Raw genomic sequence first — 24,923 nt, 5'->3', positions numbered from 1 at the left:
ACTAAAATGCTCTGTAAAGCTGAAGGGAACTGTATTGATTATAGCCACTACAGTGCAGACAGAGACAGAATTGTTGTTGCAAATGAAGATTCTGTCGAAATAAATTCTTTTCACAAGCTCTTTCAGTTGCATTTTTGCTTGTTATCTTCATTCTTACCCCACGGCTATGACAGTGTCACAGCAGTGATGTGATCTCATGTGACTTTAACTGAACACCACAACATGAGTCTTGTCAAAGTTGTTGCTGATAGAGTTTTATTATGAATGACATAATGCTCCTTCAAATCTCAAACTCCTTAACCTCTCCCCTCACTGTATCATTCAAGAGACTTAAACCCGAACTGGCTCTCAAAAGGATACAACAAGAGCATACACATTCTCTCAAACACACACAGACTCAAGCTGTTACAAGTTAGCTTGTACTCCAACGATCCAAACAAACTTTAATGCTACAAGACCTTTGCAACTGTGCCAGTCAGTCTTACAGCATCTAGCCCTCGGATCAAACGGACACGGGTTCCCACTTGCAGCAGTGATTCGAGTCATGAATAACAACCACTGTCTCCAGCGTGTTCAGATATAATCTTTGTTTACAATTTGCTCCCTTCACACAGCAGCGCTTGCATTACAGGATGAATCTGTATGTTTGTTTTTTTTAAACTGTATCGGGGGAATGTGGAATTCAATAATATAGGTGAGAAGTAATGCGAGAAAAAACGTCAGAAAAAAAAGTGAAATGTACACGGCTGAAAAGAAAACATGCCTGTGTTACTAGAGTGGTAGAACATGTCAACATCATGTTCCTGCTACCAGTGATGGAGAGTGATTAATAATAAGCATATTTGTCAATGTAAGAACCTTGGGGGAGAGATGTTAGCACATGCACAATTAAGAAGAGGAGGTGGCTGAGGGAGTGAAGGCTGTGACACGGGTTTATTATCAATTCATTACATACAGTACAGTACATTTAGAGTAGCATGAGCATGCAATAGTTTTGAAGAGCAGAATGCATTGTGATGCTTAGTACTGGCTGATATCTTTTTGCATATCTGTTAGCAGCTTAAATGTCCTCATGCAGTGTTTGTGTCCATGTTTGGAGATGGGGAAAACAGTGAGAGATTAGGAACGCCTTCCCACAGACATCTCCTTTCCGGCCAAAGCTCCTCTGAGGGAGAGCATCGATTAAAGACAAGGTTGGTGGTGTTGGTGGAGGAGGGTAGATGGTTATCAGGGAACTAAATGGTCTCTATTTGGGACCTGATATTTTCTGAGAGTGTGCGATGTCACTTAGAGGAATACAGGTTTTCAGTGCTTCAGCAGACCTCTTAATCACTCTCAATCAAATGACATGTTTGTGTGTGTGTGTATTTCTCTGTTGTTCTATATGCAGTGTGAGTTTTCACATTCTTGCAGCACTAAACTTGGAAACAGATGTTAATAAGGATTAGGAGTGTTTAGCAACTCCACATGCCATATTAGAAAATTCATTATTAAAGGATAAGGCAAGCAAGATTATGTATTTTTGCAACTGTCAACAAATCCCAAGAAAAAAATAACAAAACACTGTATTGATTCTATTAAAAAGTATTGTCTGTGTCGCTAAAGCCTGATGTAGCTTATTCCTCTGTGCCATAGACCTTCATTGTTGTCCAGAAACTATTAAAACGTAAATGAGCCACACTGTTGCATTTGGTGAAGTTCTCCTTCATTACCATGAACTGGCACTGTAGTTTATTTTGAGTCAGTCCTACATTCACCATCGTGCCATAAATATTAACCTATTGTGAAATAATCTGCAGCTGAAAATAGTCCTGAACAAATGCACTAGTTACTCCTGTTTGAGTGACATTTTTTAAGAACTACAGTACCCAGCTGTTTTATGAAAATAGTTTGTATATAAAAACCCCAACAACTATATATTTGTGACCTGTTTTTAAAGCTTTTTATCTACCACAGACAGATGAAGGCATTGTTAGTTTTGGTCCTTCAATGAGATTTGTTGACATAAAGAAAAACATAGAATAATGCAAGCCTTATCCTTTAAGACCTATGGTTAAAATATATAATCTGCCCTTTCTGTTTTTGGCTTGTTGCAGCCTATAAAAAGGACTTAGTTACTGAATTAAATATAAACTTCTCCCAGCAGACATTTTGAACTTGCTTGTGTTGGGAAGTGTAAGCATGGTCCAGTTCTGTCTTACTACCACTACACACTTCATGCAAACATCTGGAGGAATATTTTCATGTCATCATCTTCCTGCTACAGAGGTCTAATTTGAAATAAATCAATCAGTAATATAGAGGGATGTCGATTCACGAGGTAATACACTTGGCCTATTAAAGCTAGCAAATCATGCTGCCTCACTGACATCTCTCCAAGATCACTGTACATCTCAACACAATAAATCGTGCAACTGGGGATAACTGCACACACTTTGACACTCTCTCATACAAATGCCTCAAAGGCATTTGTGGCATTGAACTCAGTGGCATCATATGAAAAGTGACAGAAATAGTTGAGTGAGGAATGAATAAAGAAGGCTAGAGAGATACATTCAGACACCTTACTTTCAAACCTCTACACAGCTGGCCCATCGTTGCGTAAAGAACCTTGCCTTATACCTCAAGTACATTACATACATCTTTGATGTGTGTAATAGCTCAACACACATACTGATCACGATTAGTATTTTCTGACAAAGGCCGACGCCAATCCGCATTTGATAGAAATAATTCATTGATTTCATATCTCTGAAATGTATCTGAGATTGTCTGAAGTTCTGAGAAAATCATTTACATGACAATCTTACAGGATGCATTTTCTTTCAGTAAAAGTTGAAAATGGCCGCTGTTGGAAAAGGATCAACTCAAAGAGTGATTTTTTTAGCTAAAAAAATGTAATGTGTATGATACAGTTATTTTTTAACAGAAAGCTGAAAAGTGAGAATGCTTTTTTTCAAAACATTGAAGCTAAATTACCATGCTTTTTTCTGGGTCTTCATGCAGTGTTTGTCTGATGTCTAACATTAGGTATATGTGGAGCTGACATTGCTTTATTTTGACTGTAGTTGGATATTTTGCTGTCTCATTTTGCCAAATTCAATCTACTCTGCTTTGATGTCTGAAATTGCTAACTTTGTACCATAAAAGCAAATAATGCTGTCTTATGCAGAGTTTCAAACAGCAACAATTTATAATAGAAAATACAGACTTCTTTTGAAATATGATTCATACACTGGTAGAAAAATGTATCTATCAATTTATCTATTGATATTTATAATTATGCAAATAACTTTAATGTTTAGCTCCTCAAAGTTGTCACTAATAAAGCAAAAAGGACAGTACTTTCACAAGATGATGAACTTCATTTTTCTCTCAAACTTGAGTAGTATGCTAAATGTAAGAAACTTAATATGACCAGCAGGAGATCAATAACAAATAAGACAAATGTAATATTCACTTGGATTTAATCCATCCATCCATTTTCTATCCTCTCGAGGGTCACAGGAAAACTGGAACCAATCTCAGCTGACATTGGGCGAGAGGTGGGGTACACCCTGGACAGGTCGCCAATCAATCACAGGGCTAACATATAGTATAGAGACAGACAACCATTCAATGTGACATTCACAATAATTAACCTAACCTGCATGTTTTTGGTCTGTGGGAAGAATTCAGAGTACCCAGAGAGAACCCACATAGACACGGGGAGAACATGCAGACATGGGGAGAACATGCAAACTTTTGCTGTGAGGTGACAATGTTAACCACAGCACCACTGTGCTAACCACCACTTCTAACCCTTCACATTTTAATGACTTTTGATGAACAAATTAAAATGCCGAAGTACATTTAATGGTCTGAATGTCTTTCTCTTCTCAAAAAAAAATCACCTTCCTTTGGCTCAAGTTAATTTTTCAAAAGAACATACAAACTAAAGAAGTGCAGTTTTGAAGAAGTGAGGATTAAAGCATCTTTTACAGTCATCAAAGTTATATCTTGATAAACTGTGGAAGTAGAAATGGCAAAAGAGACATGAACTGTACCAAGTTGTGTAACAAGTGCTTTAAAAAGAGAGACACTCATTGACAAGTTCAGTATGTACTAGTATGTATTAATACCAACCTTGACACGGCCTGCTACTGAAAATGGCAAAGAAGGAGGAAACGAGCTGTTTGAGTAAAAGGAGAGTCTCACAGTTGTTAAATATATGATTCAGGAAAAAACCTACAGTAATCATAGAACTTCATATGTTTTAATAGGCTATTTTGGGGGTAAATACCCTGAAGTTGGCACAGTTTGCAGATGGATTGGATGGATCCATTGTTTCTGTTTCAGAAATGACCGTACAGGCACTGTAGGGATGTTACTATCAGCCTGTGTTGCCATGAATCTCGTCACTACTACAGCAGACTCGATGATGTTTTAGAGCTGGAGTGGACCATATCCTGGTCAATGTCACTCAATGTGCCCTGCAGCGTAGTCTCTGATACAGCAATCCAACAATTGACCTTTCTCATAACACAGCTTCTTGTACCATCCTTTGTTTATATTCTAGTATGAGGAAGACAGTGGTGTGATTGAACTTGATGAATGGTGTGAAAGAATTAGCCTTGTTACCAAAACCTTCTAGTGGGGCACCATATTGATAGAAGTTTGGCAGAACTTTTTTAAGGTTTACCTTGCCAAAATCCCCAGTCATAATGAGAACAGCATCCAGGTACCTGGTCTGGTGGCACAGAACACCATCACCAGCTCCAACAATGCTGCATCGGCATCTGTCTGTGGTGGTACGCACACAGCTGAGTTGATGACCAAAGTGAACTCCAGGGGAAGGCAGAGTGGGTGGAATAAGCAGAAAAAATAAAGAGTAAGAAGGAAATTAGTGTGATTGCCGAATCAGCAGTCATAGTAAAGATGGCTTTGCTATGTTACCAAACACCGTTAAACTGATATGTTTCACTGAGCCTGCCCACTTGCAACTATAAAGATAATTTACAAATCTTAGGAGCACTGAAACAAAGGTGATACTCATTAAATGCACCGATACATTACCATTTTCCCCCACAGCCTCACTGCTTTGTAGGAGTGAGCCTAACATTCCAGCTGACTTCATTAAGTTTCATTTTCCATTTTATCTCTCCTGAAGTGGACCATTAAGTCGGTGCGCAAGGGTAACTGATCAGCTAATCTGCCCGTGATTTATGTGGCAGGGAAACTGAGGACTTAACTGAGCCTCAGAACACATTGATTACTGACATGGTTAATTGGCTAAACCCACTGGTACATTGAGACAGGCTTATTGGAAATGTCAAATCAAGCGGCTCATTTGCATTCATGATGTATGGTGTCTATTCCAGCTTCTGCCCAGGCAGCACAAACTGACACACATAGCTGTAGAGGAAGGGCCTGGGATCTCTGCCTTGAATTTGCAACTGACCATCTGGACTTCCAGGACGTTGGCTTTGGTTGGAACTCACCCCCTCACCCCCACCCCCACAGTATCCTCGTCTGTTTTGGATGCGCTTAGCTGACATGTGCTGAATAGAAGATGAGAGCTCCGATAACTCCTGATGTGAGGCAGACTCGATACACCTATGGGATTTTAGTAAAGATCCAGCCTTGAAAGCAGACGTAATTGATTGAATGGTGTTGACAGAATGGAAAATATGTTGTTTTATTACTTTCTTTCTTTCCTACTGTGTTTGTGTGTTTTGGAAATCAAGACAATGGTTGAAACTAGTTTGCCCCAAAATTACCTACAATGTAAGCAGATGAAAGCAGCATGAAATTGAAAAAAATTTGATTTAAGCAGAGGGAGTAAGAGACATTACGAGAGATACCAGAGGTGGTATGAATTTACAGTGTTTGAATAATAGGATCCACTTGGCTTATTACAATTCATGCTTAGCAATATGTTTATAGAAAAACCTGAGAACACAAACCTAAAAAAACATACCTACAATTCTTGTTTAGAAATAGCAGTGAGGTTAGCATCTAGCAGTGAGGTTGCAGATTGCAACCAACTGAACACACCTCCCCTCCCCCAAGCATGTAAGAGAACCTACGGTGGCTGCAAAACTCACAAAAAACACACAAGGCCCTTTCTAGAGCAGGTGTTTGGTTTGTCTGCTCTGGACTACTGTAGAAACATGGCAGTGCAACATGGTGGGCTCTGTTGAAGGGGACCCGCTCCCTATGTAGATATATTATTTAAGGTAACAAAAACACGAATATTCTTATTTTCAGGTGATTATATACTAATTAAAACATACATTTGAATATTATATTGCATTTCTGCCAAGTCTGTTCTGCTAAATGCCACTAAATTCTACACACTGCACCTTTAAGGTGTAAAACATCAAGTTAAACAAACACTAATGGAAAGCAGGAATAAAAATAAAAACACTTTACTCTACAAACTTTTTTCCCAATACAGTATAATTTTTAGAAAAAACTGCAGAGAATGTAAGAACACAAGAAACTCATAAAGAAGACTGGCAGCTCTTTTTACAAATTCACCACCTCCAATGCAATTAACTCCAGCTAGGGGCTGTATGTTATGTGGCTTATGAGCTCTATGACAAAAACATATCCAATGAAAATGTTCTACTTTTAACTGTCTACATTTTACATCTGGGACCAACATCTTGGTGTGTATTATTAAGTTATGGAAGAGCTCCTACTGCTGTATGTTGCTGTACGTACTGACACATTACATTTTTATTCATCCATGGCAATTTGGTGATCCGTTTCTTCTGATTAACATAATTTTAAAATGGAGATGACTGAGGTTAAAATCCTTGGGATCCCAAATACTACGAAATGTCACTCAGTATTAAGCCCCAAAAGTTTGAATTTAATTGGATGAAGTCTCTGTATACTAAGTTATCCCAACTGTGTGACAGCACTTAAAGGCTGTACAAGATGTCAAAGAATATTCAACCTAAAGTCAAGATACACAGCAGGATATAAAAGAAACAGCAGTAAGTTGATTTTAAATTCTTTATTAATGACTTCGGTGTCAGATGTTTGCAACATATAAGAACAAAGAGCCATAATATTAAATAATGCATAATACATTTCACTTTGTTTTCCCTCATGATTAGACAGTGCGGTTCAAATACTGCTATACAACCACATGTACTGCTAGTATATACACTACTTAACATAAATATCACCTTTTCCGTTCATCCCATGTTTACTTAAAGTATTTATCCTGCCATCCTAGCACACAGCCGTGCAAAAGAGAACCAGCAACTCCTATCTCACCGGCTGTTATGTTGGCACATTGAGATAGAGAGCAATAAACAGACATGGTACTGCATGATCTTTCCACCACAGCAACATATGAATATCTGTGGTTCTTTCACTTGTTAATGTTCTCTGGATATTCTGTACATGACACACACTTATTATCACAGAATAGGCTTGAATCATCCAGTGGAGCTCAAAACCTGCTCAGGACAAGATTTGTCAAAAAAACCAAACGACAGCATTGTTTAGCTACTGCATTACTCTGCCACTCACACAGTAACTGCATGTAATTTATTCACCCTGCATTACAAATACAATATTTCATATCTTGTACTCTGTGAGAGGTTAGTGAAAATACCTGAAGTAACTCAGCCTTGAGGCCGTTCTCCTCAGAATAAAGCAGCAAATGCTCTAGCCCACAGGCCCAGTTGTAGGACAGTAGATAGACTATAAGCATGTTATCCATTGTAATGAATTCAAACAAAGTTATCAAGGTATCAACCTAACAGAGGTTATGTGAAAAGATAAACAGATATTACAGCTTATGCAAGAAGTGGTTTCATTCAGCGTTCTTCAAGATGATTTTTCATCATAAAAAGAAGAGTTGTGTGGTGTGGAAGGACTAATCTCAGTTATCCAAAAGAGCTGAATTACTTTCTGCAGTATTTTGTTTTGGGATATTTGGATGAGAAAAGATTCATTCTATTCATTCAATGTCCCTGCTTTCAACAATGAAGACTAACTTTTCACTATTCTTTATTTTACTTTACCTACACTCAACTATAGTCTGGGGATACTTTTGTTTATACTTTTAGGAAACACAGAGTCAACAGGAAAAACAAGACCAAGGGCCTACATGAGGCTGTACTCAGGCAAAGTGGTGCTTTGAACTAAACAGTAACTAATATGCTCACAGTGAAAATGTTAACATGCTGATATTTTGTAGGTACAATGTTTACCATGTTCACCATCTTAGTTTGGTGTGTAAGCATGTTAACATTTGCTAATTAGCACTAAACACAAAGTACAAATGAGGCTGAGTATTTTTTTTTTAAGTTGGACTTGATGAAAAGTTAAAGGGTCACTGAAGTTACTACAGTTTATCCTGAAGAGTTCATGGATGTCGGTGCAAAATTTAATGGCAATCCATCCAATAGTTGTGGTTTGATAGTGTGGTGAATTGACTGACCTTGCAACCCGTAGAACCCCACCATTAGTGTGGCTAAAAACACAAAATACAAAAATTACAGTAAATCTTTCTTGATTGCACCTCAACCTAAGAACTATCTGCCCGTCTATCACACATAATATCTTGGATGCCTACTCAGATTTGATCCAAACTTCAGATCCATCTCAAGTTCTGTAGCAACAAAGTAATCAGCTGCGTCAACTGCATCTATGAAAACTGTACTGGCTGCTCTGATAGGAGTGCTGTAATGAGGAGTGGATTTAATGATGCTCAATATCCCCTTACAACTGTTCACATTTTTCTTCTTCAGAATTTTCCTTACTTTACTGCTCTCCTCCTTTCTTATTCTTGACATTTGGGTCAGACTTTTCAGCCTGCCTCTCCTTTATTCTGAATTTCCCGTCTCATCTCATAACCTCACAACTCAGCTGCCATCTGAAATCCTCTTATCTTTCTGCTCTCTGTTGTGCTCTGTTTCACTCTCTCACAGCTCTGTTAGAGGTTATACTGGCCGGCAGAGACTGCTTGGTGGCTGGAGACTCATGTTCAAGTGATGAGACTTGTAGCCCACGTCTGCGGACTTTGCGCCAGTGTGTTGCGGGCAACGGCAGCATGAAGCTGGGCCCTGGTGCCAGGAGCCAGTGTGCCAACGCAGTGTCTGCCCTTCTGTCCAGCCCCTTACATGGCTGCCAGTGTAAACGGGGCATGAAGAAGGAGAAGAACTGCTTGAGCATCTACTGGAGCCTTCATCAGTCCATCATACATGGTCAGTGGTTACTGGATAGCAGCAGTCTCTACTGCTAAAAAAAACTTTCATCACATTATCACATCTCTATTTTATTTACACAGTGTAGCTGATGAACAATGGTTCATTAAAACATAATACAGTAACTGAGATGAATAAATAATGGGAAGACTTTCATATGTGTATAAGTTATGAATTATCCAATTGGAGCTTCAGTGGCCAAATGAAAATGATTACATTAGAGTATTATTTATGTTTCATACAGTTAAGATGAACATTCAAGCCAATGTTCCTGCCTGTGTCTATTATTCTTTCAGGACTCAACCTGGTGGAGAGTTATCCTTACGAGACAGTGCAGAGGGATTATGACTATGTCCGCTTGGCCTCTATTACAGCTGGCAAGTTCACTGACCTTCATTAATTTTCCCCTTATTTTATACCATTTTACCCTTTGAAGATGTTTTGTCCTCGCAAGAATACATGACTCTCCTGAATGTTCCCTGGAAGCCTGCCACTTTTGTGTAATATTAACTTAAAATAGAAATGATAGAATAGAATATCTTACAAATTTGCATTGTTTGTTATATTGTCAGGCTCATATAAAAATGCAATCTTAAGCAAAAAAAACAACTATCCTCCACTATGGAAGAATTAAATGACAACACCACGAATATGCTTTCTGTACATGTAAACAAAGTAAAGATTAGGGTAAAAGAACTAAAAGTTAGACTACAATGTTAATTATTTGATCATGGTTAAAGAAAACATTTTGCAAGAAATGAAAAAAGTGACTAGCATTAGAAAATCAAAGACGTGTATAGATATACAGTATATCTATCTACCACCCCAGCTAGAACACCTGTCATTGTTAAAAAGCTATAACTACCATGCTGCAGAAAGCTGATGACTCATACTTGAAGCAAAAAGCTCAAAAAGTTCAATGGCTGGCTGCTCATTTCCCAGGCAGGATATACACAAAAGGTTCATTCAGAAGTTGCCACACTGAGCACCAGGGTTCACTCTCACACCAAACATGCCTATTCAGAAATTCAGGACCGCTTTATTTGCTGATGCAAAAAGGCACTGGAGCTTTTTCTTGGTGCCTTTAGTCCAAATCGCATAACACTTCATCTGATTCTGTAGATATATTCTTAGATATATTCATATATAAGATTCTTATAAGTTAGTTCTTTCATTACTTTCTAAATGCTTTTCCTTATCCTATCATATATATAATATTACAATGTCAGATGTTCATATTAAACATCGCCAAAGTGTCAAATGATGAGGTAAATGTATGTAGAAGTAATCCCTGTGAGCCAAAAGCACTGGCTTCAGACTGCTTGGAACGCTCGGTTTCCAATGTTTTTTTCTACTTTCAGCCCGAGCCGACATTGGCTCATGATAGATTTCTTCATCTGCTCCACGCACAGCATGGGAGTTCAGTGCTCTACTCTGCTAACATTATAGCATTTTTCCATTGTTTTGGGGGTAGTCACGCCGAGCCATGACTTGAATTGAGCTGGCACGCTGTGAGTGTTTTTCTATTACACAGCACTGCAAAGTAAAATAGGTTGTTTACCTGTTGGAGTTGTGCTGGTTGTCTGCAGCTCTTCATCAAACATCATCACCACTGGCTGTTTCTGCTTGAACTATTCCTCCCTGTATTATTTCTAACTGATCCGCTGAACAAAGAACTCCAAATATCTCCATATGTTGTTGTGTCGACCAATTTTTAGTACCGCTAACAAAGCTCCACTAATACAGTGAGGAGCAAGTTTCATTTCCTGTAAACTTAAGGTCAGTGAGTCATTTAAAAGCTTTTAATATGAAGCAGTAAAGCAGCAAATGTGTTTCCATCGGCAGTAACTTAACACAACTTTGATACGGCCGCCCCTTGGCAGGCTTCTGGAAAGCTGGCCAATCAGAACAGAGGGCTCATCAGGAGGGGGGCCTTAAGGAGACAGGAGCTAAGACTGCTTTTTAGAGACAGAGGCTGAACTGAGGGACTGCATAAAGGGCCAGTATAAGATAAATAGGGAGTTTTTAGAACTGTGAACCATTCAAAGCTACTCTAGTGGAGTCCCAGAATAAAAATATAGAGCTGGAAATGAGCATAATAGGTTTGATAAAAGCTAAATCTTTTGTGCTGTATGTACATCATTTCACACAACACAAAAGACTGCTTTTACTTTAGTTCCTTTGAAATAACAAATGGAGGAATAGACATAGTAACATGGTACTGATGCACATTTTACTGATAAAAGAGGGCTCTACAAACAGCCTGAGACAACAAAGAGGGATATGCAACAGACAGTAGAGACACATCACTGTGCTGAATACCAAAATAGCAGCCTGTACTTTTGCAAAATGGCTCACAGTAGGTTAACAGCTGAAGTTAAAAGGCTGGTAGTGCAATATGCCAGCATACTGTGATAATTTTAACTAGTAGGATGGAAGGGCATGGAGTGTTGTGTTGGCCTGGTTATTGTGCTGACATTAAAATAATGCAAAAAAACAAACAAACAAACAAAAAAGAAAAAAAAAAACAGTCCACAGGGCTATACTTACCGTACATTTATTTACTTATTTTTATTTTAAGAAATTGTGCTATTTTCATAAGAACAGAGAGACTTGGCTTATCTCTTAATAATCGCATTGTTATTCTGGTCTTCAGGAAATGAGCATCCATTGTTTATTTATGGACACTTACACTTTGAAGCTGAACTTTAATTCAAAGCTACCTATCTCAACTTTTGAAACTCTAACAAGATCTCAGCATGTTTAAAATAAATACACAGAATACATTCTGCATGTCACATATACCCTTATTCATATAAACACAAAACCTTTTTGCTCTATTGCCATTATTTTTCCACTGATATCTACGCTTGTCTTTGACCTTACTTCTATCCACAGACTCTGATGTTGGCATGACAACTGTGAATCGCTGCCTGGATGCAGCCAAGGCTTGCAATGTGGACGACTTGTGCCAGAAGCTCCGCACAGAATATGTCTCAGCTTGTATCAAACCCACTGCCAAGTCCGGACTGTGCAACCGACCTAAATGCAATAAGGCTCTTCGCAGGTTCTTTGACCGCGTCCCTGCCGACTACACACATGAGCTGCTCTTTTGCCCCTGTACGGACACAGCATGCGCAGAACGTCGAAGGCAGACCATTGTACCAAGCTGCTCTTATGAAAGCGTGGAAAAACCCAGCTGCATTACACAGATGCGGATCTGTGATGCCGACTACGTGTGCAGGTTAGAACAAAGCTAAACGGAAGCTTTTAATTGACTTCCATTTATTCCAGTTTTTCTCTCATGCCTATAACAGATATTAAAGATATTGCTCACATAGCCATGTTCTCATATGGATACAATAACATATGGCTGTAATATCATTGTAATCCCCAGTTTTATTTTGCTTAATAATCCTTCTCTTTTCTCACAGTATCCCAAACCAGCTAAAACAATGTTTCATTATTCCTAGTTTATTCAAGTACTCCTCGGATATAGATCTCAGATATACTCATCATATATATTTTGGCCAGAGCTATTCAGTATTATGACTCTTTGAAACCAAATAAACAGCCATTCAATCAACAAAATGGCCCGCTGTTTTACCCTAAAGCTTTCTACCACCATTGGTTAGAACACCCCAGAGAGTCTGTTGGAATAACACATTAAATATTTAGCCCAGATAAAGAGCCAGATGGATCAGAGTTATCGCTCATTGCTATCTCTGGTCATGGCCATTATTTTTCACAGCCCCATTACACTCAGAGGGCTTTACTAATGATCCTAGATCTGGGGGATGCAATATATTACTCTTTCTATCACTTTCACATTACAGTCCAATGCTTTCAGTCTTCACCACAGCCAACAATATTTCTTTATGTCAGAGGGGCAAACTCTTAATCAAATGTCCAAGTAATAGTAGAAAAAATTATAAAAAAGAACTAGGAAACTTTTTTACATAAAACAATACAAGGCCTTATCATGTTCTTGCTAACCAGTGCCCGTTGCTTCTGTATTGTAGGTCTCGCCTGGCACAGTTTCAATACGACTGTGAACCCTCCGAAACGTCTGCCAGTGGCTGCAAGCAAAGGAACTATGGAGCATGTCTCCTTGCCTACACAGGGCTCATAGGTAGGTTCACACCTGAGCAGTAACACGCAGAGAGAAGACATATACAGGAGAAGAAAAATGAGGTGGAGAGATGTAGTCACTGTGTAAATACAGAAAGAACATATGTGCTATATTCTGTGTGAGAGGATGAAAGAGAGAATTGTGCAGCTGCAAGGAGGCAGGAATGACTGAAAGCTAGCTAGAGGGTAAATTAATAAATACAGAAGATTAAGAGTGAGTGGGAGAAGGAAATGAAACTTCTAATTCTAAACCAAAAGACAAAGTTCAAGATGGTGTGAGATACAAAAATCTCTCATTATAGAAAAACAGAAAACTCTTCACACAATGCAGGCATGTTTAATTTGTTTTGTAACAGTCCGCACCAGAAAAAGGGAAGCAGTTCCTTTCCATGCACTGGAAAGAGGAGCAAGCCTAACCTAATGCATTTCAAGAACCTCAAATGGTGCCCCTCAGCACAAACACATACTTGGCATTTTCATTCCTGTCTTGTATTTATTAAAGCATCTGAAATCCCACCTCCACTATGTTGGGAAAAAAACAGCCACATAAAAAAAAAATCTCAAGGCCAGAGTCTTCTGTGACCCAAAAAAGAGAAAATTGGAGTGCTTCTCAGGATCTCTATTATATCATACAAGTCAGTGCGTAGCAAGTCTAACCAACAATGCTAGAATATTATCAGCCCTTTACATCAGGTCTCTGTATAGGAAACACAGTGTCCGTCTTGCTCATGCAGCATTATAAATATGGTGTAACAACTCAAAGACGTATGAATATTTAACACTGTATGACACCTGGTGCTGTTTCTCTACAGGAAGTACAATAACTCCCAACTATGTCAACAACTCCACATCGAGCGTGGCTCCATGGTGCTCCTGCTCGGCCAGTGGGAGCCGGAGGAAGGAGTGTGATGATTTCCTGGGATACTTCACTGACAACATCTGTCTCCGTGAGTGTCACTCTATCCCACAATGTCCTCTGTCCATGGAATGTACTGACTCAGGTTTTTGGGCTAGAGGTTGTGTTTATATAGAGGTATTTGCTTTCAAATGATGGTGGGGGTGGGGGGAAGAGCTGATATGTTTTTACAGACATTATTACAGGCTACATTTTGGTCTGCTCCCGTTCATGAGTCAGAAATTGACTATTTAAAACAACCAAGACTCTTTACAGGAAAATTAGGCCATCAGCGGTGAGATACTGTACCGAATGTTGCATAATGTAGTGTAAAATGCAGTTTCTATGCACCTCCAAGGACAAAAACTGCATTGCCACACTGAAAAGATTAATAGTTTGTCTGAGATCAGAATTGCACCTATTTATTATTTCACAGTTTGTTCAGATCATAACTGTTTATTACATTGCCATTAATATTTCCCAATTTCAGCATTCAAAAAATTACACTCACCAGCCACTTCATTAGGTACACCTGTGCAATCTAATGCAATCCAATACAACATCTTTGCCATAAATTCTACATTTCCAAAGCTTGTACATTTTCAGTTTTTGTTGACACTGTCAGAAAGGTGATAATTCTACCTTATGTTTATTATTGAGGTCATAGTGGGTGGTGGTGGTGTACTGGAGTGCATTATATCGAAAAGTGTTTAAAGCTGTTGTATTGGATTGCATTAGATTGCACAGGTGTTCCTAATGAAGTGGCAGGGAGTGTATGTTGCATGTGAGTCATACACTTATAAGATGTTATCCAGGTTGTAAAATGACACTTGAAGTGTCATTGAGCTGTGTACACTGCATAGGAAGCATCAGAGTGGTGTCGCTGGAGAACATAAATAAAGCATATGGATATTTTAAGCCTAAACAGGGCAAGACATTTGAGTATGTAAGGAAAAACGCTATCACTATACTGCTAAAACAAATACTGTTCCATAAATACGTCAGGGGCTTGTTTGAATTTCTATGGTTTCATATCATCCCACTCCACAGCTGGTAGAGCCAACGTGATGATTTCATTATGAAATGAAATACAAAAATGGCCTTTCCTAATCAGAATAATTGGCAATGATAACCTGTGCCAGGGGACCTCAAAATAGGCTCAATATGTAAAAAGCAAAGTGGGCAGAATTAATAGAAGACAGTGACAGGACAGAGCTATTGGGATCCAGTGAGACAGATGTTTCCCAGCATGGTCAAACAGCAGCTGCGCGACATGTGTTTAAATCTGAGATGCTCTGCTTTTGGTAAAATGAACACTATGCTCTCTCTGTTTCTCTCTCCCCTATTTACTCTCTCACTTCATCTTCTCTCATTATTAATCATCCCCTTCATGCTGTTTCCTTGGTAATTCCACCTGGGTGTTCAGACAATCACTTCTTTGTGAATTATAAGTAAGCTGACCATGTGATTGTTAGGTAATTATATATTTATTAAATCTCCTCCAAACTCCTGATCTACTTTTTTTTCTTTTACAAATTGACGGAAAAAGTTAGAGAGCTAACTCCTGGACACTTTTTCCTATAGCAAGCTGTTTTTTCAACACTAATGTATCTTTTTTAACCCTTAAATGCATGGGTGTTATGCCAAACATTCATACATACTTTGGGTGTTTAGTGACCTGTTATTTATGCAACACAGATTGAGCTACAAATCAAAGTAATACTGCTAGTAAACTTTTCAGAGTAAACTGCTAACAGAAAACACACACACACACACACACACACACACACACACACACACACACACACACACACACAAATAAAAACCCCAAAGCATATTTCATTTAGTGTTTTCTAATCACTTATAAATGACTGTTGAAATGTTCTGTCTCACACTCTACTGGACTCTATGGGTAATACTCTCCTCCAATCACACGCATGTACGTGCATCTCACACAACATATAAGTTAGCGTCTTGCTGTCCATTCTGGACGATTGTGTGCGTGTGATTGGAGGAGAGTTTTACCCATAGAGTCCAGTAGAGGGCTCAACCTGTGCTTACAGAACTAGGGTTACAATATTGTAACCTTTGTTACTGTAACTGCTCAATGAATGTCACATAACACAAATCCGTCAGCACAGAAATCGCAAATAAAAATCGCTGTTGCACACTGCATGCAGTTAAACTCAAGTCTTCTGAGTTTTACACACCTCTGGTCTCTACTGTCCCTATAAAATCTTTTAAGAAACACATTAACTAAAGAGTGATTTTCAGCCATTTTGATGCCAGAAAATTGTTAACGAGACTGCCAGTCTACTGCCATCTTAGCTGCTCTGTGAGGGTTTGCCCTGGTACAGTAGTGCTGTCAGCTAAATGCTAATGTAAGCCTGCTAATTTGTTAAAAATTATAATGTGAATGTGCTGATTTTTAATGTTCAACATGTTAATTTGGCATGTCAGTATGCTAACTTTTGCTACGCACAATTAAGTGAGAATGACATCAGTATTGTACAAATCACAATGGCTATTACAATTCATCCTGAGGGAAACATGAATGTATCAAATTTCATAGCAATTCATCCAATGGATGTCAAGACATTTCACACAAAACTACGAATGTCAGTCTCATGGTGGCACTAGAGGAAAAATAACCTCTGGGGATCATGAATGCTTGTACAAAATGTCACTGCAACGCATTGAATTGCTGTTTAGATATTTCAGTCCGGACCACACAGGTGAACCGACAGCCGCTAGCAGACTTCACTGAAAAAAATGAATGAATTAAATAGGGTGTGACATAGTCCCAGTCCTCTGAAGACTTCAGGTATACGTTTCAAGGGTTAAATGTGATTATTCACATGTGTTCAACTGCTAGTTACTGCTAGTTCTGAAACCTGAATGGTGGTGACAGACAAAGATGGGTAATGATTAAAATATGATTAAAGTCAATATATATCAAAAGAGAACCAAAATCTAATCAACATGACCAACACTGCACATCAAGTGGCATGGACTACAGTATGAATAGTGATGATTGCAGATTTAAGAAGGTAAGCTGGGCAGTTTAGAAGCAACAGAAATACCATAAATAGCTGAAGATCACCCCTCCACTTCTCATATATATATATATATATATGTTACATATACACACACAATAACCATCTTTGCTTGGTGTTTGCAGCGAGGTGAATCTTTGGCCAGTCTTTCCTCGGGCCTCCTGCCTAGAAAAGATACAGAGAGAGGTCTCAGAGTTGTTTGGCCAGTGCAAATGGTCTATGAGTTAATGAGGTCGATGTGGAGAGGCAGGTGCAGGGATACTTGAAGAGAATACTGATTCCGTTTTCTTTTTTTTTTTTCCTCTCCTCTGCCAGTCAAATCCAAACTAGCTATGGCCCGGCAAAAGCCCTCATGCAAAATTTACAATTCAGAGCTGAAGGCATCTGTCGTCATTGAATAAGACACTCATGTCTTATTCAATCATGACAGAAACTCGATGGAACTTGATGAAAACATTTCAAGACAATGTTGCTGAAGTTTAATAAACTTTTTTCGCTGCTATGTCTCATCTTTCAGGGAACGCTCTTATGGCGTTTGGAAGCGAACCAGACCAGCAGCCGACTCTCAGCCAGTCCAGTACACCCAGTCCCGACCACAGCAGCAGAGAAAGCAAGAGCAGTACTTCCCAACCAGAAAACCTAGAAACTATGCGGAACATCATGGATACAATAATACCAACACAGGTGTGTAATTTTTTGTCATGGTCAGTTTGCTACGGCAGGTTCACACAGTTACTCATCCAGCAATGGACAATCGCTGATGCTAACAGGAAATATTGCTCAGCGGTTCAGCTATCATGTTGTTTAATATTAAATATTGGAGCTGGAACAATTAATCAATTAGTTGATTGGCAGAAAATTTATCGGCAAAAATGTTGATAATTGATGAATCGTTTACATATTTTAAGAAAAAATTTACTGGTCACACCTTCTCAAATTTGAATGGAATTTCAGGTTTTCTAAGTCTTCTATGATAAGGATATAAATAAATAAATAAAATAAATAAATACTGTTCATTTTTGAGCTGACAAACAACACAAAACAAGACATAAATATGTATAAATATGTTAACCTGGGCTAAATTGTGATGGGCATGTTTCACTAAATTGTGATATTTTGTAGACCAAACAACTAATTGATTGGTTCCTTGATTAATCGAGAAATTAGATGAATGAATATAATCATCAGTTGAAGCCCTAATAATATATGATGTCATAATATGACACACAAAAAAAGGTAAATCATGAAAGGCTGCAACTAATGATTACTTTAACTATTGATAAATCTATCAATTATTTTTTCTATGAATTAAACACAAAAAGACTTAAAAATGCATTGTGTTCACAGATTCCAAGGTTAAATTGCTTGTTTTTTTTCTGGCCAACATTTCAAAACCCAAGTATATTCAATTTGTAATTCTATAAAATTGAAGAAAGACACAAATAGTAACGTTTGAAAAGCTAGGAGCAGCCAATCTTGTGTGTTTTTGCTTAATACATGACTGAAACAATGAGTCCATTATCAAATTCGAATGCACGTACATTAACACTGAATTTCATTGATACAAGTGGCCCTAATCTCGCCTGAAGCCTTGCATTTATCCTGACTTACGGTTCTAAGAGCAACCCAGACACAGAATATCTGTAGCCCGCTTTTACTCAGTGACCATCACCTGAAACTCAGTGAACTAACATATACTACCAAGCATATCTGGACATGTAAATAAAGAATTATCATAAACTAATCTTTCTGTCTCCTCCTAGGCCATGGGAAATGAACTACTGGTGGGCCAGTCCACCCTGCCTACCAACAGCCTCCCAAAGTCTGCTTCACCTCCCAGTCTAATGCTTCAAGCTGCCTTCAGCCTTCTGTCGTTGCTCCTTCATCTGCTCAACAATGGACACTAAAGACTGCAGGGGAGCGTACTGAGGACCCTCCTAGTACAAAGCAGATGGGAGGACCAGTGCAGTTCAGAGGAAAATGGACCGTTTGGCATAGTCCTCCTTCTAAATATGTACAGCAATTCTATTTTTTTTTGTTTTTTTTTTCTATTTTTGTGTCTAAGTGGTCCAGTTCCACCTGCCAGTGTTCTCGCTCAGAGTGTGGGAGACTGTTGCAAACTGAAGCCAGTCTGTACATTTGTACATTGTTGTTGCAATCAAGTCAAGCCAAAATGAAGTCAAAGTATTGCTTTTGTGGACTAACCCAGCTCTCAGCTATCCAACAGTATCTATTTTCAAGAGTTAATATGAAATTATAACACAGATATGTACAGTATGATACAAAGACATGAAGTATACCAGTACCTGTGAAAATTTGTATTATCAACAGAAGCTCTTATTTGAAATATTGTGAGGAAAAAACATGGAGAGAACCAGAGAACTTTGCGTCCGGTCTGTACACAGAATGATTTGAAAGCTGCTGGAGTATATGGGGCTTTAATACCACTCTCCTCAAGTGACTGAAAGAGGACCATTATTTCTGATCAATACTGGAATTGAAGAGAGACAGAGAGACAATAGAGCTACATTTTGCTCAGACATCCTGGACAAACACCCTGATTCTAAAACGTCCAGCAGTACTATCTAGAAGAGATGTGGCAAAGCAGGGTACATAAGGAAAACCCTGACATTATAATTGTACTCGCCATCAAGACTGTTGCCCTTTGTCACATCACTTTATTTGTTATTGCTAAAGCTACAGTAACTGTTCATAGAAAATAAGTCCTTGGTCTTAAAAGGAAATTATCAGCAAAGACAAGTCCCTGGACTTGAAAGGAAATAATCAGAAAAGCAGAAACTCTTTACCTGTGGCTGCTGTACTATGTGTTTGTGAGCATTATACCCTTTTATTTCTCCTTGTATCCGTGAACATTGCTATACGGGGTTCTGAGTTTTTGTGCCAGAGGGAAAAAAGTGAATAGTTTGACTTATTAAGCTTCGCCAATATCGGCACGGAGCTTGTTTTGAGATTAGACAGTTATGAATGATTCAGTATTTTCTGTTCTGGGAACGTGCCGTTGAATTGTTAACAGGACCAGAAGTGCTGCAAATAAAAGTTCTCAGATCAATGTTTACACATTAGCATCGTTCAACCTTTTTAAATGGCAAATGCTTTGTTTGGTGCTGCTGAGGGGAACACTTGGTTAAGTCTTTTTGGGAGACAGAAACATTGCAAGTGAATACATGTTTACCTAAACTAACACTCACATGACTTCAGGAAGTACTTTGGTGTTCTTTATTTGAAGTGAGAATATAACAGCGTTATAGAGCCATTTGTGACGTAAAGATGTGCTTTCAAACTGATCTGTCTTACTAAAAGCTCACCTGCTGCTTCACCTCAGAGTGACTGTATTTGTCTGGACATTAAATAAAGTAAACGTATAAAAGTATACGTTTAATTTTTAATGTATCCATTAGCAGACAGCTTTAACTATTTCTAGGACTACTTTTACTCGGCAGCACATATAGACAGAAGGCTGCAGCTGGCTGCCAAAGACTAAACAAGGAATCAATGCCCAGAAGTAGCATCGTGTGTAAAAGGAAGACACAACGTCAAAGAAGTTTTCTTTCATTACATAACTAGGCCAAAGGATGAGTAACTCTATAGTAAAGCACCTGGCAAGAGTTTGTCCAGAAACCAGTATAATGGAAAAAGATTCAGAGATGAAAATAGCTACACTCCATCACCCTCCACTGTTTCTCTGTTTACATGTTGCCATTATTTTGGGGGAAACACACAATTAACAATACTAAAGTCAGAACAGCCTGCATTATTAACCCCTTGTTGTGACACAGGATGACGTGATTGCCTTCTTGCTAGTGCTGTTAAATGTGAGTTGGAAAGAAATGGTGCCATCATTGAACAAGTCTGTGTGTCAGACTTGGCGAGGAACGTGTAGTGAGACTCAACCATTTGCAGTTTCAATATAAACAAATTCAAACAAATTACGTGTTCGACACGGGCTTAAAGAATAACCCAAGCGTGATTTTTGCTACTGCATCCACTTAAAGTTTTACATACAGTAAATGTACTTGCACAGCTTTTCATACACATTATGAAATATTTGCTGTTAAAGAGTACTTTACCACTGTAGATTTTGAAAGGAGGAAAAACATAGCTGCACTGTCCTCCATGGACTGAAAGGTTTGCCTCTGACTTCTGACACCTAACATCACAGCTGGGTTTGTTCAGGTGTGGTTGATTGTACTCGTGACCACTCGAGCTGTGATGTAGCATGTTACATTACTGCTGCACTGGGTGTTGAAAAAGCATGTTGTTGTCACTAGTTGTCGGGCCAAGCCAGATTAATAGCCTAGGGTGCAGCTATTGTAAACTTGGTGAGGAGATCAATCCAGTGAAGGCTTACTGTGAAGGCTATAATGTTTTGCTGTTTTTCTACAATGGAAGCAGACAGAATCCAAAAATTAATAAAAAGGGACTAAATCACCTTTGCAAACACTGTTACAAAGGTTCGTCATATTTCATACAATTTATGGCTTTTTATCAAACTGTATATGCCTGTTGGTTATTTTTTAATGTTTGACCAATGTTCCTCTTTGGTCTTATGATCTGTTCTGTCATGTTTTTCAAGTGTTCTCCTTAATGCATTTAACAATTCTTTTAGTTATTAAACTGATGTACCTTCCAAACATTTTTTATAACAAATAAATTATTGGAGTTGGAATTGAATTGAGGCTAAGCCCCCTAAGGCTGCAATTACTGATTATTTTCATTGTCTATTTGATTTCTTTTTTCATTTAGTCAGAGAAAAGACCACAAAATAGAGAAAAATACATCTTAAAATGTCTTGTTTTGTCTGACTAACAGCCCCAAACCACCAAGTATTCAATTTAAAAGAAGCCAATCCTCACATTTGGAACCGGCAAATATTTGGCTTCTTTTGCACGGATAGACAATTGAAACAGTTCATTTGTTGTAAAAATTGTTTCAGATTTTCAATCAATTGATTTAATCAACTATTTGTTAAAGCCACCTTTGTAGCAGTGTTTGTAATTGTGATTTAAATCACAGTTGAAGTCCCTTTCTGTGTGGTTATATTTTATCTAAACCCTTTATTTTGATCATATTGTATGGTGTGTCTCCCTCTAAAACAATCCTCAAAAAATATGTATGCATACTGAATGCTGATGAACTTTTCAGTAAAAGTAGAGGAAGATACGCTGGAGAAGACTGTGATATGAAAGTTATCAAGTGCTCCTCAGGGAGAAAAATTAGTCAAGTGAATCTAAGTTGTCTAAAGCTCAGAGTTATGACTCCTGAAGAGAGTCCTTAGGCAGCATGGTGGAAAATAAGTGGGGATTGGGTCTACAAAGCTTTCTACCAAAACTAAATCAGAATGCAATGCTTTGTTTGCATTGTAGTGATATTACACCGCGGGCATTGATATTAAAATCATCCAGAGCAGTGACTTCCAAAATACAAACACACAGGGAGGGCCTCTACTCATAATACTACAAGTGTCGACGAGAAACAGATTGCTGTGATGATTCTGAATGCTCAGATTATGATCTGCTCAGCTGATTTATACCAGACTCATCACTCCATGAGTGATGCATTTTCATTTTCAGTGTGCAGCGTGGTGGAAAAACACACACACATAGTTTAGAATCATCTCTTATCTCTGATGACCTATGATACAATTTGTCAAATAGGAGGTTCACTCACATAAAATCTTGTCATTTCAATTATTACACAAAGATTAAAAAATACCATAAAGAAAATTGCAAGGAGCTCATGAAATATGCAAACAATAATGCATTTGATTTAAACATTCATGTATGATGGTCAAATTTACACACTGTCTGTTGAATAACACCATGTCCAGTTTTCCTGTGTTTGTCACATCCCATCTTTGCTAATAATACCCCTCTATGTAGTACAACCCATTGATGGTGATATTGGTTGTTTATTGCCTGAATCACAAAGCAGAACCTCTCTTAAAGTGGAGGTCTGTGTTTATGTAACTAAATGCAAACAGAGTAAATAAAATAGTTTATGAATGAGAACAGAAAATTAGGTAAATAACAACAATTCAATTTATATTTAAATGGACAATAATGTTTATTAAGACTGACAGTTTGACACAACTGACCAATGTAAATCTAAATGTGAGCCAGTATCCATTGTAACAATCAGTGCAAAGCATTCATCGCAAACCTGGACCCACCTTGTTAAAACAGGTATTTTCATGGAAATGTACACATGTAGTAAAGTGTCATAATAGAGACCAAATGACAATGAAAGCTTTTTTCAGCTATCTTTCCTAAAATGTATGTTTATCAAATTCACAGTGAAGTGCTCAGAGGAGGTGGTGGGTACAAAAACTGCAGGACTTTGACATCAGAAACAGGGTTTTACATGCAGCATCCAGTGTGTGGATGAGTCAAGACTAAAGAAACACTTTGGTTAAGATTAGAGAAAGATTGTGGTTTTGGTTAAATATTGAAAAACTAACGCATTCTGTCTCCTGCTTCAAGTCAGCATTTACTTTTTCAATATTTATCAGACAATCTTTTTCTAAACGTATCCACATGCTCTGAGTTGCCTGAACGTAATAATCCAACATGTTAATCAAGCTTTAGTTGCCACAAATGCATATTGTAGGAAAAACAAATTAAATGTTTGTTAGTGAATGTTCAATGGGAACATTTTGGGACTTGGAAGTTCAATAAAAATGTTTCCTCATCGTGTTGATAAAAAAATGTAATCCTGCCGGCGTTTGCTGTTCCAAATTAGTGGTATAAACATAATTTTTTAGGAGACATTTGGTTGTGTGCCAAAATGACTTGATTTTATGCCTGTGTTTAAGGAATGAACTGGTGTGTATCTGTAGCTAGAGTGGAAGTTCTTTTATTCAGAGTTATGACTGAACTATTCCAGGCAGCCTGGTCGCCAGAATAAAACGTTGGCAGTTTATGTCTCTGCAAACAATAGAAACGTTGAATATCTATATTTCAACACGTAAAATACACATAACATTTCAACCGGGTGTTTTTAGTGAGAAATCGGCCGTTTTTATTTTATTTTTATTTTATTTTAACCCAAACCATGATCTTTCCCTAACTCTAACCAAGTGATCTTTGTGTCTAAACCTAACCAGACCTTAACCACAGCGTTGTCACACCATAAAACGTCATTATTCAACAGGTAGAAATGTTAATATGCTACGTTTGTAGAAATGTTGATATGATACGTATTTCATGTGTTGAAACATATATATTCAACGTTTCTGTGGTTTGCAGAAACATTCAATGCCAACGTTTTCTTCTGTCTACAGGCCACGTATAACACAAAATAAGTAAAAATGAACACCACTTGTCTTGGTGTTGTAGCAATGTCAAACACTGGTGCAAGTGAGTAAATCATAGATAACCTACCCTTTGTATAAACACTTAGGAGTCCAGTTGTTGTATAATTCACAACGGTTTTCAGGAAAAAAAGCCTTTAACATCAGAAACCACAGAGAACAGATAAGAAAATAATAACTTTTTGATCAGTCTTATGTCAAGAACATTTGACATTTCAAGTAAAAATAATAGCACCCCGCACAGACGCTGTATATGAAATACTGTTTATTATTATTTGTTGTCGAGTCTCATTCACGCC

General features: G+C 38.1%; 2 protein-coding genes across 2 annotated transcripts in view; both read left to right on the top strand.

Moving 5' to 3' along the window:
- gfra4b (GDNF family receptor alpha 4b) overlaps positions 1-21,966 on the top strand; it is a 51,472-nt gene extending 29,506 nt beyond the window's left edge. The window contains exons 2-8 of the mRNA XM_067599760.1: positions 8,937-9,212; positions 9,509-9,589; positions 12,111-12,456; positions 13,235-13,344; positions 14,156-14,290; positions 17,812-17,978; positions 19,058-21,966. Coding sequence (XP_067455861.1) covers positions 8,937-9,212; positions 9,509-9,589; positions 12,111-12,456; positions 13,235-13,344; positions 14,156-14,290; positions 17,812-17,978; positions 19,058-19,201 — 1,259 coding nt within the window. The 3' untranslated portion in view covers positions 19,202-21,966. The remainder of the gene's footprint in view (positions 1-8,936; positions 9,213-9,508; positions 9,590-12,110; positions 12,457-13,234; positions 13,345-14,155; positions 14,291-17,811; positions 17,979-19,057) is intronic.
- The window catches only part of sfxn5b (sideroflexin 5b), a 341,220-nt gene that overhangs the window by 78,956 nt on the left and 237,341 nt on the right, over positions 1-24,923 (top strand). The window lies entirely within an intron of this gene.

This window comes from Thunnus thynnus, chromosome 9, assembly GCF_963924715.1.
Source record: "Thunnus thynnus chromosome 9, fThuThy2.1, whole genome shotgun sequence".
Taxonomy (NCBI): Eukaryota; Metazoa; Chordata; class Actinopteri; order Scombriformes; family Scombridae; genus Thunnus; species Thunnus thynnus.
Note: the sequence above shows the minus strand (reverse complement) of the source record. Positions and strands in the feature narration are given on the sequence as shown.